This window comes from Tauraco erythrolophus, chromosome 30, assembly GCF_009769465.1.
Source record: "Tauraco erythrolophus isolate bTauEry1 chromosome 30, bTauEry1.pri, whole genome shotgun sequence".
Classification (NCBI taxonomy): Eukaryota; Metazoa; Chordata; class Aves; order Musophagiformes; family Musophagidae; genus Tauraco; species Tauraco erythrolophus.
In genome coordinates, this window is record NC_141494.1 from 997,001 (window position 1) to 1,011,079 (window position 14,079).

General features: G+C 66.1%; 2 protein-coding genes across 2 annotated transcripts in view; one reads left to right on the top strand and one right to left on the bottom strand.

Annotated features, from left to right (window-relative positions):
* Positions 1–8,842, bottom strand: part of IQGAP3 (IQ motif containing GTPase activating protein 3) — a 14,590-nt gene extending 5,748 nt beyond the window's left edge. The window contains exons 1-23 of the mRNA XM_086628271.1: positions 8,818–8,842; positions 7,758–7,845; positions 7,200–7,356; positions 6,857–6,934; positions 6,577–6,653; positions 6,336–6,403; positions 5,954–6,067; positions 5,527–5,705; positions 5,126–5,213; positions 4,695–4,858; positions 4,413–4,500; positions 4,139–4,302; positions 3,824–3,984; positions 3,510–3,634; positions 3,162–3,325; positions 2,782–2,872; positions 2,506–2,673; positions 2,252–2,394; positions 2,007–2,177; positions 1,592–1,675; positions 1,274–1,345; positions 690–759; positions 151–359 (exon numbers count right to left, since the gene is read on the bottom strand). Coding sequence (XP_086484397.1) covers positions 151–359; positions 690–759; positions 1,274–1,345; positions 1,592–1,675; positions 2,007–2,177; positions 2,252–2,394; positions 2,506–2,673; positions 2,782–2,872; positions 3,162–3,325; positions 3,510–3,634; positions 3,824–3,984; positions 4,139–4,302; positions 4,413–4,500; positions 4,695–4,858; positions 5,126–5,213; positions 5,527–5,705; positions 5,954–6,067; positions 6,336–6,403; positions 6,577–6,653; positions 6,857–6,934; positions 7,200–7,356; positions 7,758–7,845; positions 8,818–8,842 — 2,748 coding nt within the window. The remainder of the gene's footprint in view (positions 1–150; positions 360–689; positions 760–1,273; positions 1,346–1,591; positions 1,676–2,006; positions 2,178–2,251; positions 2,395–2,505; positions 2,674–2,781; positions 2,873–3,161; positions 3,326–3,509; positions 3,635–3,823; positions 3,985–4,138; positions 4,303–4,412; positions 4,501–4,694; positions 4,859–5,125; positions 5,214–5,526; positions 5,706–5,953; positions 6,068–6,335; positions 6,404–6,576; positions 6,654–6,856; positions 6,935–7,199; positions 7,357–7,757; positions 7,846–8,817) is intronic.
* Positions 8,843–10,591: 1,749 nt separating this feature from the next.
* Positions 10,592–13,809, top strand: TTC24 (tetratricopeptide repeat domain 24). Its single transcript, XM_086628272.1, has 10 exons — positions 10,592–11,369; positions 11,449–11,661; positions 11,734–11,862; positions 11,999–12,120; positions 12,216–12,335; positions 12,477–12,550; positions 12,643–12,716; positions 12,822–12,954; positions 13,206–13,382; positions 13,716–13,809. The coding sequence occupies exons 1-10, from the start codon at positions 10,592–10,594 to the stop codon at positions 13,807–13,809; spliced, it is 1,914 nt and encodes a 637-aa protein (XP_086484398.1).
* The last annotated feature ends 270 nt before the right edge of the window (positions 13,810–14,079 follow it).

Here is a 14,079-nt window from a genome sequence, read left to right on the forward strand (position 1 = left end):
GAGCCAGAGGCACACCTCAATGCTCCCCAACTCCTTCAACCGCTTTGAAAATGAAGTGGAGAGAAGCTGAAGCTGTGAAGTGCAGGAGGGGAGGACCAGCTCTGTGCTTGGAGGTGGCCGAGGTCCTCCCTTTACCGCTGTGCTCCTCACCTGCAGCGTGATCCTGTTCTTCACCAGCAGCCCGATCTTGATGTCCATGAGGTCCAGGTCACTCTCCAGCTGCCGGCTGGCACGGATCCTCTTCACCACCTCCTCCTGCAGCCGCAGCACCTCCGACTCCTCCCAGAAGTCGTGCTGGCTCTGCTCCAGCAAGTGGATGAAGCGCCGGACGATGCTCAGCGGCGGGTTCCTGGCGTGGACTGTAGCGAGGCACAGCCACGCCATGAACGCTCGTGGCCGTGGACCCTCAGATCCCTCAGCGCCTTCCAAAGACACCCCATCCTCCTCCTCAAAAAAGCATCTTCTTGCAACACCGAGACACAGGATGAGATGCCCCTGCGCTCTGCAACGCCTTCGGCAGCGGAGATGCCAAGGGACCACCAAGCATCCGCCACTCCCGTGTTTGCCACAGGGCCACTGGTGGCCGGGATGTCACCTCCTTCCACCATGCAGGGCCAACGAGGGAGGAGGGAGAGCCCCCTTCCCAATTAATTACAGCCACTTCCGAGCAGAGACGAGCAGGCACTTACCCAGCATCCTGTAATCCCCACGGGCCTTGTTAGCTCGCACAAAAGCCTGGATTTTAATTACAGCTCTCATCTGCCGAGACAAACGAGGGGGTGGCGGATGTTTCCCCACAGCATCCCCGAAACACGTGGGGAGCAAAGAGCTGGACGGGCACCCGGCTGCTCCCACTGCCGGGAACCCGCTGGTGCCCGGGATGAGGGTCTCCACAACCCAGGAGGGATTTCAGGATTTGGGGATTTCGCCCTCCTTAGCGGGTGCTTCACATCCTGCGGCAACTCCAGAGGTGACGTTTCCGCACCCCTTTCCCCAAAATCTCCTTCCCCTCTAACGGGCACCTTGAAGTTTTTTCATGGAACCGGAGCGTTTCTCCTCTCCTCACGCTTTACAAAGCCAGATATTTTGGCTCCCAGACCCACCTGGCACCTTTTCCTTCCCATCCATGCCCGCACAAGGATGCCCCAATTTCTCCCTCCAGCCACGCCACAAGCACACGAGGGCCGAGCCCCCACCACACGCTCAGGATCGGCCCCCCCCCAGGCAGCGACACGCTCCTGGGAGCTCCTTTCCTCCCCATCCCATCGCTCACGTTCTGCCTGAAGTAACGCAGCCTCTCCTGGTACCTTCTCCGAGCCCGCCACATCCTCACGCCCGCCTGGATCTGGGAGAGATGTTCAAGCAGTTGGATGCTGGAAGGACTTGCTTGGCCAAAGCAAGTGGGTGGAAAAGGGGAAAATCGTGGGGATTTCTGCAAGATGTTCTCCCCCCTTCCCCTCCTCCAGCTGCCATATCCCCCACCCCACCTGCCTCTTTACTGGGCTGGGGGGGAAACACCACTCTCACCGCCGAGCAAACAAGCGGTGATGCCCGATGCGGGAGCAAAGGGTGAAGGAAGAGAATTCCAAACCTTTATTGCAGCATCCACGTTGGCTCGCAGGTGGCACAGCCTCGCCAGGTAAGCTCTGCGCTGCCGGTACCCTCTCCAACAAGCCTGGGCACGGGAAAAGACAAAAGGACAACCGGCTACCGCGATCCGTGTGTGGTCGCAGCAGCATCCAGGTGCTCTATAGGTTGCACACAAGGAGAGAGGACAACACAAAACGAAACGGGAAAACAGAGGAAACCAGCACCCAACAGAGCTGCTGTAAGAAAAAACCCGAGCCCTGTACCATCCCCTGCAGCACCCTGGGTGAGTCCTGGCTATTAGATGCCCAGAGTAACCAGCACCGGTGCTCCCTGGACACACCGGAGGGTGCCACAAGCACCCACCCATGGTTCACATCCCCCCCGCGCAGAGGTGGGACGGATTCCGGCTCCGTCACCTGGATCCTGACGGCAGCCGGCCACTGCTCCCGCAGGACGCGGCGCCGTGCCGCGAACTCCCGGCGGACGAGGACGCCGCGCAGCCGAGCCTGCAGCCTCACCACGAAGGCGACGTTGGACGCCCACAGGCGCTGCCGGTCGTGCGCCGCGGTCACTCGGGTGATGACGGACTGTGGGGACACAACGCACCGGCTCAGCCCCGGTGATGCCGCCGGTACCCGCCGAGCCTCGTCCTCCCCGTTACCTGGATCTCCTCCCGGCTCAGGTGCGTGGTGTTGAGGCCACCGTCGCGTGGGCACTGCCAGCTGCCCTCGAAGGTCCGCAGGCTCAGGTAGTACTCGGCACCATCCATCAGCCTGTGCCGGATCCAGCACGGCTGCGCGCTCCCTGCACGCCGAGACAGAGGGGTGCTGCTGGGTGGGGTGCTGCTCCCCCCGCACAGCTCAGGCACCCCCAGGCACCTTGAGATGGGAGATTTTGGAGCCGCCGAGTTTTTACCCTCTTGTCTCTTGGTGGCCATCAGAGCTGCCAGCTGCTCCTGGTACGCCGCGGCGCAGGCGCTCGCCACGCCGCACAGGGCCACGTCGGGGTTGCGCAGCACCCGCAGGGTCTGCGCCGCCTTCCCTTCCTTGATGGCCTGGTTGATGGCGGCGGTGCCCAGGGCCACTGCGGGAGCAGAGGGGGCTCATATGAGCCTTCTTGCCTCCACCCACCACAGCAACCCCGCAGTTGGTGAGGCCAGCACCCAGCACCCGCGCCAGGGAGAGCACTCACTCCTCCTGGCTGCCACCGTGTCCTGGTTGGCCCTGCAGACCCCTTCCCGGATCTCTTCCCACCAAAGCACAGCTCCATCGTCGTCTGTGGCCTGGGAGACAGGGGTGGGAGAAGGTGGTGGGTCGGGAGAAGGTGGTGGGTCGGGAGAAGGTGGTGGGTCGGGAGAAGGTGGTGGGTCGGGAGAAGGTGGTGGGTCGGGAGAAGGTGGTGGGTCGGGAGAAGGTGGTGGGTCGGGAGAAGGTGGTGGGTCCTGGTGAGCCGCACAGCCCCCTGAGAGCTTCAATTGTGCTGAGTCTTGCACATCACCCCTTGAGCACTTTCTGCTTCAGGGTGCCACAGTGCCAGGGCCACCGTGGTGCCGGGAGATGGGGACACCCCACCTGGGCTTTCAGCCTTCGTGCCCGGGTCAAGACGTCGTGGTAGCGCGGAGCGGTGGGGAGGGCGACGTCGGGCAGAGCGGCCCCCGGCAGCAGCAACGCCGCCAGAGTCTTCTCGGGGTCCGCCTGCACCAGCGCCTCGTTGATCCGCCGGACGGCGAGGACTCCTGTGCCAGAGGGAAGGGGCACACGGTTCAGCTCCCCCAGTGCTCCGGGCACCCAGGGGAGGCACAGCCCAGGGTAGTGTGAGGTTCTCTGGTGTCTTGTTAGGGTTGGGTTCCCCGTGCCACCTCCCTCCTGGAAAGTCTGCAGACCCCCCTTGCCTGACCCAACCCCACGGGCAGGACTCACGCTCGTTTTCGTCTCGCACTGATGAGTTGGTGTCGTTCACGCTGTCCTGAATGTCATTCCAGCTCAGGAACTCGGCTCCTGCTTCCCTAGATTGGCCTTTCAGCTGCAGTAAGTCCTCAAAATACCTGCAGGAGAGGCACAGGGCCAGAGCTCGGTGCGTTTCGGGCAGGAGTGGCACCTGCCGGAGCCAGCTGCCTCGCTTTCCGGAGGGGAAGAGGTAAGGCAGAGGGCAGGGAGGCTGGCAGAAGCAGCCCAGGCCCCCTGAGCATCCCCTCCCGAGGGATTGCTCCACACCGCCGACCCCATCTCCTTACCGCTGCGCGTTCGTGTCCTCAATGCCCGAGAGGCCCAGGGTGGAGCTGACCAGGCTGCTCCAGAGCCCGTCGGGGTCCCTGGCATCCAGCGCTCGGTTAACCAGTGCCACGGCCGAAAGCATCTCCACCGCCACAAACAGCTCCTCCTGCACCAGCTCTCCCTGCATGGGGCAGGCAGAGACACTGACCCCCCCATACCCCATCCTCCAGCCCCAACAGCCCCCCAGGTGCAGGGGAAGCACCCCCCATCCTAACAGAGGCACTGATCCCCCCGCCACCGACGGACCCAGAGCCTGTTGCCGGGGCAGCTCTCACCCGTGGGTGCTGGTGCTGCAGCAGGGCCAGCTGGTGCTGGTACAGGGGGGCGGCGAGCGGGTACACGGGGGGCAGCTGTGCTGCGGGGTCCATCAGCGCTTCCAACGTCTCAGCCGGCATCCCCCGACGGATGGCTGCGTTGATCCGGCTGACGGCCTGCAGCACTGATGGGGAGACCGGGGTGAGCTGGCACAGGTGGCCATGCCACCAGCTCCAGGGAATGCACCAGGCAGCAAAACCTGCTGCAAGCACCACGTCCACCCCGGCCACTCACTGGCTCGCTCCTCCTCGCCCTTCCTGTTGGCCATCAGGATCCCTGCCTCCACCTCCTCCTGCTCCAGCAGGTCCACGTAGCCCAGCTCCTGCAGCGGGCACAAAGAGGGGCTGCTGGTCTCCCACCAGATCCTGCATGAGCCGACAGAGCAGCCACGCTCAGACCCTGTGCAGAATGCTGCTGATCTGCAGAGCCACCCCCTGCCCAGGGGAGAACCCCCTCCTCCTGGGGTGCCACCCCAGCACAGGTACCCCATGCCCGCAGGCTCCTGCCAGTCCCTACCAGTGCCTTCTGCTCCCGGTCCGTGCTGAGCTGCTCCAAGTAGCGGTCGAGGTTGTCTCGCCGGAGGCAGCGCAGGGCCAGGACGGGGTCCTGCAGCGCGCGGTACAGCGCCGGCGCGTCCTGTCTCTCCAGGGCATCGTCCACCTCCTCCAGAGCCCCGTGCACTAGGAGAAGGTGAGCAGGTAAATCAGCCCCCAGCTCCGGGGCGCGACAGGAGTGCCAGCTGAAGCCTGCACACCAATAATTTTAGTTTCTCCTTGGAAATGCAGACCCAGCCCTGCTCCCCGACGGCTCTGAAGGTGGCCCGAGCAGGCAGCTCCTTCCTGCTCTGCCCACTGCCCCGGGCAGGCTCTCCCCTCCAGCCTGGGGTGCCACGGCCCCACCGCTAAGCTCTGGAGAGCCCCCGGAAGGGAAGCCACAGCTCCGCTCACCGTTCGCTTTGTTGATGTTCCCTTGGATTTCAGCCTGGGTCAGACACCGGTCGTAGATGTCCTCTCCCTCGGGGATCACCTGCAGGTACTGGAGAAGGACTCCCCATCCTGAGCTTTCCCCACAAGAAGAACCCCAACAGCACGCAGCGGGGGTCCCCTGCAGATGCCTGGGCTCATCTCCCAACCCCAAGCCCTGGCTCAACCACCCCTCCCAAGAGGAACCATTTCCCCACCACTCTCCCCTCATCTTCTGATCGGGACAAGGGCTCCCAGGCTGCATTTGACCCACCAAGCATGAGGATGGCACCTGACCAAGAGGGACCCCTCCAGCTGGAAGCACCCATCAGCGAAGGGGCTGCTCCTCTCCCAGCCCCTCCCGGACCCCCCTGTGCCCTCCTCACCCTGTTCCTGGCGTTGCTGCCCTTCTCCAGCTTTGCCCGGTGGAGAACCTCCTGGTAGGCATCCGCCAGCACCTCGCGTAGGTCGAGGAGCATCGCGCTGGGGTTGCGGAGGGCCACCATCGTCTGCGCTGCCACCCCCTGATCCACCGCTTCGTTGATGGCCAACACGGCGGCATGGACTGGAGGTGATGTGGGAAGGAGGCAGGTGAGACTGGGCACAGTGGGCTGCCACAGACCATCCGCTATACCCCCGCACGCGGTGGGGACAAGCGGTGCCACGTGCAATGGTGGGAATCCCCAAAAACTCCTCAAAAAGCAGTTTGCAGCGGTTGGGAAGTCTCAGTATCTCTGCAGCGAGTCCAGCCAAGGTGCTGCTGGCTGGGAGGGGGCTGCGCGCAGCATCGCTCCCCCCACGGGCACCCGTTACCTGCTGCTTCGTCCACCGAGAGCTCGTTGGCCAAGATGCCCCCGATCTTGCTGAAGGCGGGCAGCTGCAGGCCGTACTTCTCCAGCTCCCGCTTCATGTTGTTGATCTCCTCCTCTGGAGCAGAGCACGGAGGCATCACAACTCAGCGCCAGCGCCGCGGTCCAGCGCTGGAGCGGGGGCAGCTGGCAGAGCCCCCCACTCCCCTGCACCGAAGGGGTGCAGAAAACACCCTCGCTGGGGCGAGCATCACCAAGGAAACTCTGGAGAAGCTTGCCCGTGATCTGCGTTCCCCACATCCCACCCGCCGCAGGGATCCAAGAGTGTTGTTGGCAAACCCTCAGCGCCAGCCCCCCGCCCAGGTCCCCCCAGCGCGATGCCGTACCTGTGAAGTCCACTTTCCCGTACAAGTCCTGGATCTGCGGAGCCAGCCCCAGCTTGAAGAGGTACAAGCTGAAAGACGAAGCAGACACATGCCATGGACCATCCAAACAGACCATGACCGTTCTGCAACACCCAAGGTTGTCACCCCCGCCCTGGGCGTGATGCCACCCCGAAGGGCTCATGATTACAAACACCAACCATGACAACAGTTTTGGCCCCAGGGCCGGACCTGGGACACCCACCTGAGCGCGTGGATGCAGTAGACCACCCGGGGCATGTTCTTCTTGTCGTAGATATCGGTGGTCTCCGGGTGGAAGATCTGCTGACAAGACAAGAGACAGCTCAGGTGGGGACACAACCGAGATGGTCCACGAGGAGGATGGTGCCCAAGGGTGAGGGGACAGAGACAAACCCCCCCAAGCAATGCCAGCGCTCCCCGAGCCAGCGGCGTGCAGTGCCAGTGCTGCCATGAAGGTAAAGCCCGGGCTTCATGGCCCGTGGCCGGCGGAGGGGGAACGTTACCGAGGGAAGCCCCACGTGGCTCATGGCATCGCGCCAGTAGTTGATGTTGTCCGTGTGCCGAAAGTGGAGCCCGGCTGCCTGGAAGAGAGGGGTCAAGCTGAACCCCACCTTCTCCCACCCCTTGGGGTCCCCCTCACCCCAAACCCACCCAGCCGGGGCGTGAGGTTAAAGAGGCAAAGCCTGAGCCTCCCCGGGGCGGTGCAGCCCACAGACCCCATTTTCGGTCCCCGCTCTATTAAATTACCCCTTAACGATTCGCAATCGGCGCGTGTCCCCCGTCCCCCCCCCACTTTGAATTCACCAGCGATGGAAAGGTGCGAGTTTTGGGGTGTCGCAGGCTTACTCTGTACCGCGTCTGCTCGCCGTCGTAGATCTTCTTCAGCGGGACCACGGCGGGGGCAAAGCAGTGGCCCAGCTTGGCCAGGACCACCCCGTTGCGCAGGTTCTCCTCCAGCTCCGTGGGGGGGGGCAGCTCCTCACCCAGGCAGGCCTCCATCCAGCTGGCAGGGCAGAGACGGGGCACGTCATGGACCCCCCGGACCCCCACCCAGACCGGGAAAGCAGCACCCAGAGGAGACACACACCCACACCCACACCCCCCCCAGGCCCAGAAATCCCCCCCCTCCATGGCAAGGGGGGGGGATCAGCCCCCACCCCTTTGCTGCAGAGTTTAGCAGATGGGTGTTTCTCAGTTCGCATGGCTGAGTTCCCCCCCCCCCAAAAAAAAGAATAAAACAACCCCAAAAAGCACCTTTGAAGGGTCAGAAAGCACCAGGAGCAGACGGGACTCTGCAGCCTCCCCCACCCAGACTTCCCATGCCGTATCCCCTGCCCCCCTTTTCCCCCCCACCCCCCAAATTTGAACTCGAGGTGGAGGGGGGGTCCCCAGGCCCAGCCCCACCGCTTGGCCTCCTCCAAGTGGCACAGGTACTGGTAGGCGACGTTCTGCCTCCTCCGCTCGTCCATCTCGTCTGCGGTGGGACGCGCATCTGGGGGGTGCCAGGGGCACAGTCAAACCCCACTGCCCAGGGTGGGGGTTTAAGCACCCCCCACGCACCCAAATTAACATTTTCCCAACGGAAAGGCAGGTTTGGGGCACAGCAGCCTGTCTGCACCCGCCATGGCCCTCGTGCGGGTGGCACCATGCTGGGACGTGGCAGTGACGGTGGCACCGGCCGGGCCCTTCCGGCAGCTGGGGGAAAGTTTCCAATTTTCCTCTTTCCCTGTGACTTTTTCCCGAAGTAACAGCCACAGTGGCACCCAGAGCCTGCACCCAGGGGGCCACAGCTGCACATGTGGGGTCCCTCCCCACTGCTGTCAGCATCTACAACAGCTGGCTGGCACCCAGCACCACATCCCCCAGCTCACACTCAGGTGCCAGCCACCTACATTGCCCCCAGTGTGTGCCACCCCACACACCCCCAGACTCCCCCTGCACCCCAGTGTGTGCCACCCCCTGCACCCTCTGGGCTCCCCCTGCACCCCTGGGCTCCCTCTGCACCCCAGTGTGCCACCCCCTGGGTTCCCCCCACACCCCAGTGTGTGCCACCCCCTGGGTTCCCCCCGCACCCCAGTGTGTGCCACCCCCTGCACTCTCTGGGGTCCCTCTGCACCCCCTGGGCTCCCCCCGCACCCCAGTGTGCCACCCCCTGGGTTCCCCCCGCACCCTGGTGTGTGTCACCCCCTGCATCCCCTGAGCTCCCCCCGCACCCCGGTGCGTGCCACCCCCGGGCTCTCCCCGCACCCCGGTGCGTGCCACCCCCGGGCTCTCCCCGCACCCCGGTGCGTGCCACCCCCGGGCTCCCCCCGCACCCCGGTGTGTGCCACCCCCTGAGTTGCCCCCACACCCCGGTGTGTGCTACCCACCCACCCACCCCTACCCGCACCCCGACCCTCCTGCACTCCCCCGCCCCCCCACTCTGGCTGCCCCCCCGGTGGGTGCCCGGTGCCCGCTGACTCACGGCGCAGCAGCCCCGCTCCCTCCATGGCTGCGGCCCGCAGCGGCTCCACCCGCGATTTGAATCTCCCGCCGCCCACGTGCCGCCGCGCGGGGGCCGCCGGGAGCTGCAGCCGGGACCGCCGGCGGGGGCGCGCGGGGCGGGGGCGCGCGGGGCGGGGGCGCGCGGGGCGGGGGCGCGCGGGGCGGGGGCGTCCCGGGCCCAGCGAGCACACGGGGATGAGCGAGCCCCGCGGTGCGGGGGGAGCCCAGGGGGTGCAGGGGGTGGCACACACCGGGGTGCGGGGGGAGCGCGGGGGGTGGCACACACCGGGGTGCGGGAGGAGTCTGAGGGTGGCACACACCGGGGTGCAGGGGGAGCCCGGGGGGTGGCACACACCGGGGTGCGGGGGGAACCCGGGGGGTGCAGGGGGTGGCACAAACCAGGGTGTTGGGGGGGGTGCAGGGGGTGGCACACGCATGGGTGCGGGGGGAGCCCAGGGGTGCAGGAGTGGCACACACCGGGGTGTAGGGGGAGCCCGTGGGGTGGCACACACCGGGTGCAGGGGGAGCCCGGGGGATGCAGGGGGTGGCACACGCATGGGTGTGGTGGGTGCCCGGGGGTGCAAGAGTGGCACACACCGGGGTGTAGGGGGAGTGTAGGGGTGAGCATGCACCGGGGTGTGGGGGCAGCCCAGGGGTGGTCACACTCGAGGGTGCATGGTGAGCCCAGGGGTGCAGGGGGCACCCTGGGGTGCAGGGGTTGGGCGCGCACACTCAGGCACCAGCCCAATCACAGGGCACATGCCCCAGCGTGCCAGAGGCTCAGCACACACGGGGACCCGCAGGGTCTGCAGGGGACACACAGGGACCTGCACACACTGGGGGCACCCGGCTGTCAGCACGGGCACACCCAGGCTGCCCCCCCCCAGGCTGGGCCGGGGGGGCCAGCTGGGGGACCCCAGGGTGTGCCAGCCGGCCCTGGGGTGCCCTTCACCCTCCCTGCACCGTGCCCCTACACCACTCTGCTCCAAACCACAAAGGTGCCCCCCCATTAAAGCCCACAGCTCCTGCCGAGACATCAGGGGGCTGGTTGTGCCATCCATCCCGCGATTCCCACCGGCGCCGCCGGATCAAGTTGCCATGGCACTGCGCACTGTGCCGGTGACAGAGACGAAACCGGAGCCAGCCGAGCCATTACAGGAACGTGCCTTCCCAGGAGGAGCCGTGCCATCGTCCCGTTTTGTGCGTGCCACGCACGACCCTGACGGTTTCTTGGCGCTCGGAAGCTGCCTGTGCTCCAGCACCAGGCCCCGGGCACTGGCGTCCATCGCCTGGGGGGCTGCGACCCACTCCGGCTGGTTCTCGAGACCCTTCGAACATCTTCCGTGCCCACCCGGAGAGCAGTGGTGATGCCCTGTCCCTCCTCTCCGCGCTCTCGGCACGCTTTGCACCCACAGAGCAAACGGTAAGCGCACGCAACCGGTTACTCTGCCTCCCAAAAAGACACTTTGGGAACACCCGAAGTTCCCCCTCCTCCTCCAGCGACTCCCCCCTCTCCTCTCCGGTGGTCCCAAAGCTTTGCGGGACACAGGCGCTGAGTGCAGAAGCTGGGCTGGGGTCCTCCATGGAAAAGCCTTTTTCCTTCCTGAAGCTTTAGCACCCAACAGGCTATAGACTTTTCTAATTTTTTCCAAAAATCTTATAAAATACTGCTGCTCGTTTCAAGAAATCCCAGGGCCGTGCCGGCTCGGGCTGCCGGCTACATCTCTCTTGCAGGCAGGTCGCTCGCTCTGCCCATGGCTTCGGAGGAGGCTGCTAACCCGGAGACAGCGCCCGCAGCCCCCGCAGCGCCTGCAGCCCCCGCGGCCCCCGCAGCCCCCGCAGCCCCCGCAGCCCCCGCCGCCAGGAAGAAATGCCGGAAGAAAGGGAAGGAGAAGCCCGAAGCCGGGGAAGATGCCCAGGAGGGAGCGGCCAAGATCGAGGGGCTCATGCAAGCCGGGCACCGGGCGCTGGCACTGGGTGATGCCCGGGAGGCGGTGGGGTGCTTCAGGAAGGCGTTTGCCCTCTCCGGGGGCACGGCGAGCTCCCGGCTCCGCAGGGCTTGTGCCTTCAACCTGGGGGCTGCCTACGTGGAGAGCGGGAAGCCCCAAAAGGGCCTTGAGTTCCTCCTCCAGTCCCAGCCCTCGGAGGCAGGGAGCGAGGAGCCCTTGGAGGACCTTTACTTCAACACCGGCGCGGCTCACCAAGGGCTCCGGGACTTTCCGAAGGCTCTGGAGTATTTCGGCAGAGCTGCCGGCCGTGCCAGCGCAGCGCGGGCTGGCAGCCGAGCCGGGACCCACGTGCAGATGGGCTGCTGCTACCTGGGGATGCGGGAGCCGGCGCGAGCCGCGCGGTGCTTCCTGGATGCCGCGCGGACCTACGCGGCGGCCGCGAGCCCCGAGGCTGCCGCCGTGGCTCTGAGCAGGGCGAGCAGCTCCATGCTGCAGAGCCGGCGGTTCGGGGCGGCGGAGATCGCGGGGGTCCTCGCCCAGTGCCGCTCGCTCTGCGAGAGCATCCCTGACCCGTTCCTGCGAGGTAACGCCGCGCTGCACCCTTTCCTCTCGGTGCCCTGGGGAGCAGCGCCCGCACCGGGCTCTTCCTCTCTGCCCCACAGGGAAACTCTACAACGACGTCGGCCTCGGCTACTCCCAGCTCCGCATCTTCTCCCTGGCTGCTGAGAGCTTCGAGCGGGCCCTCGCGCTCCGCGGCGACGAGCCGGACCGGCACGGCGAGGCCGCGCTGCTGCAGAACCTGGGTGCTGCCCACAACGCCCTGCGCAGCTTCCGCACAGCCCTGCGCTGGCACCGGCGAGCGGCGGCACTGCACAGTAGGTCGCACCAGTATCTCCAGCTCTCGGCTTTGCTGGATGCGGGCTGGAGCCTCGTGTTCCCAATTCCAGGCGCTCTCGGGAACCGGAGGGCGCAGGGACAGTGCTTCGGGAACCTGGCGTACGCCTGCAGCCAGCTCGGGAACCACGAGGCTGCTGCAGAGAACTACCTGCACGCCCTGCAAGCCTTCCGGGACTCGGGTAAGGGGAGGCACAGGCGAATCGCCCCCGTGCTGGGAGCTCTGCGGCATCCCGATGCCAAGCGGACTCGAGTCGGGCATGTGCCAGATCTAAAGGGCATCAGCGATGCTCCCTCCCGGGGACCTTCGCCTCGCAGGGGACACGCAGGGGCAGTGGCAAGCGTGCGAGGGGCTGGGAGCCGCCTGCTTCCATCTGGGAGACCCCCAGAAAGCCATCGGGCACTACAAGGAGGCCCTGACTTTGCTTTCCCACTGCCAGGTAACGCACGACGGGGGGAAGCCCCCGAGGCCAGACCCTCTGGTGCCTCACAGGGCCACTGCCCCAGCCCTGGGAGTGGGTTCTCTCCTCTGCAGGACACCCCCAGAGCCGCCCGCGAGCGGGTCGTGCAGAAGCTCACCGATGCCATCCGGCACCAGCTCTGCCTCCATGGCCGCCTCTCCCGCAGGGGTGGCTGGGTGCCCACCCCAGCCCTGGTACGGACCACCCTGGGGGCGTGGGGCAGCTTGGGGTGCTGGGGTCTGACACCTCAGATGGGGGTCGGTGGAGGGAGGCACCAGGGTTTGGTGGGCAGAGGGACATGCGTGTGCCAACCCCAGGCTGTGTCTCCATCCCAGCTGGACCCCGGACAGCTGCGGTTTTGTTCCACGCTGCCTCGTGCCAGCGGGACATGGCACCGGCGGAATGAGGCGTGAGTAGGAGAGCTGCCATCCTGGCCCTCCTTCCTCCGTGGGTGATTCCCAGCATCACCCGTGAGATAAATCTTCCTCCCTTTGATCCCAGGTCCTTTGGGGGCAAAGCCCAGGCTGGGGACAAGCTGAACGTGCCTGTGCCAGGAGCACATCCTGGGCGTTCAGGTAAGAGGGTGCAAACTAAAACCCATTCAGCCGATTTCTGCCAGAGCCAAGGCTTCGGCACGGTCTGGTACCGGACTCCTGCCTATTTGCCCTTCCTCCCTGGAGGAAGAGGAGTGGCCCTGACTGACGGCCCCACACTGGAGCCCCACAACCCACATGGCCACCTGGACACCTCCGAGGAGGATGAGGATGGTCCCATTGCGGTGCCAGGGTGTCGCAGCCAGCCCCACGCTAACAGGTGGGTGGGTGAGGGGGAGGGACCCCAAAACAGCTCCTCGCACCCGAACGCCCTTCCAGTGGCAGCAAACAACGCAGCGCGTGGCATCGCCCCGGGCACTGCTCGTGCTTAAAGCTGAAAATTCAGAGACTTTCAAAGATGCATAATTCTGGGGAGCGTGTTCGGGGTAATTCCAGCTGGAATTTGGGGAGAGTTTGTCGCACGGATGCTCTCTGTCATCTCTGCATGAGCCGTCTCTGCTTTGCCCCCAGCACCCTGACCACCACCCGCCTGTGCCCGGCCCGGCCGCGCCACGGTGGCCTCCGGCCACGTAAGTACCAAACACAACCGGAGCTCCGCTTGCCCAGCGAGCCGAGGGCTGTGGTTCTCACGCCGAGTTTCACAGGGCATCCTGACCGCCAAACCCTCCGGCAGGCATCCCCGGAGCGGTAGGTCTTGCACTGGTGGAGCGGGCAAGGGAGCGGATGGGTGATCTGGGCTCCAGGGTGTCCTCTGAGGGTGGGTTCAGGGATGGAGACCCCCCCCCCCCAGCAGGCTTGGGACACCCTTGCCCCTTGCAACAGCCATGTCCCCTAGCCCGAAATCACAGGGGCTTGGGATTTTGGCACCTTGTAGCCAACCCCAACCCCAGCCCTACAGACGGGGCAGCAGATCTGAGGGTGGGTTCAAGCACCCCCGGGTGAAATCCCCCCTGCCCCCTACTCCGGGTGCCGCCGGGCACCCCCAGCCCCCTAACGCCTCGGTGCTCTCGCTACTCCCAGCCCCGACGACGACCCCGCCGGCTGCCGGCCCCGCGGGAGCCGGGACCCTCGCACGGGGAGCAGGACCCCGTCCCTCGTCTGCAGCCTCGTGTGACGGCGGAGGACACCGGGAAAACGGCCGCTTCCCACGGCGGGACCGGGCAGCAGGATCCGGCCCGGACCGCGCGTCCCCCCGGGGCAGGGCCGAGCTACCGGCGGCGGGAGCCCGTTCCCGGTGCTTGAGCCAACACGGTTGTGAACCCGCTCCTCTGCCGCCCTCCGTTCCGTGCTGCGGCCGGGGGATGGCGGGGCGGTACCGAGGGACCGGGGGCTCCGAGCCCGGCACCGCCCCGCGCCACGGGGATGGGCGCTCCGCCCCGCCACC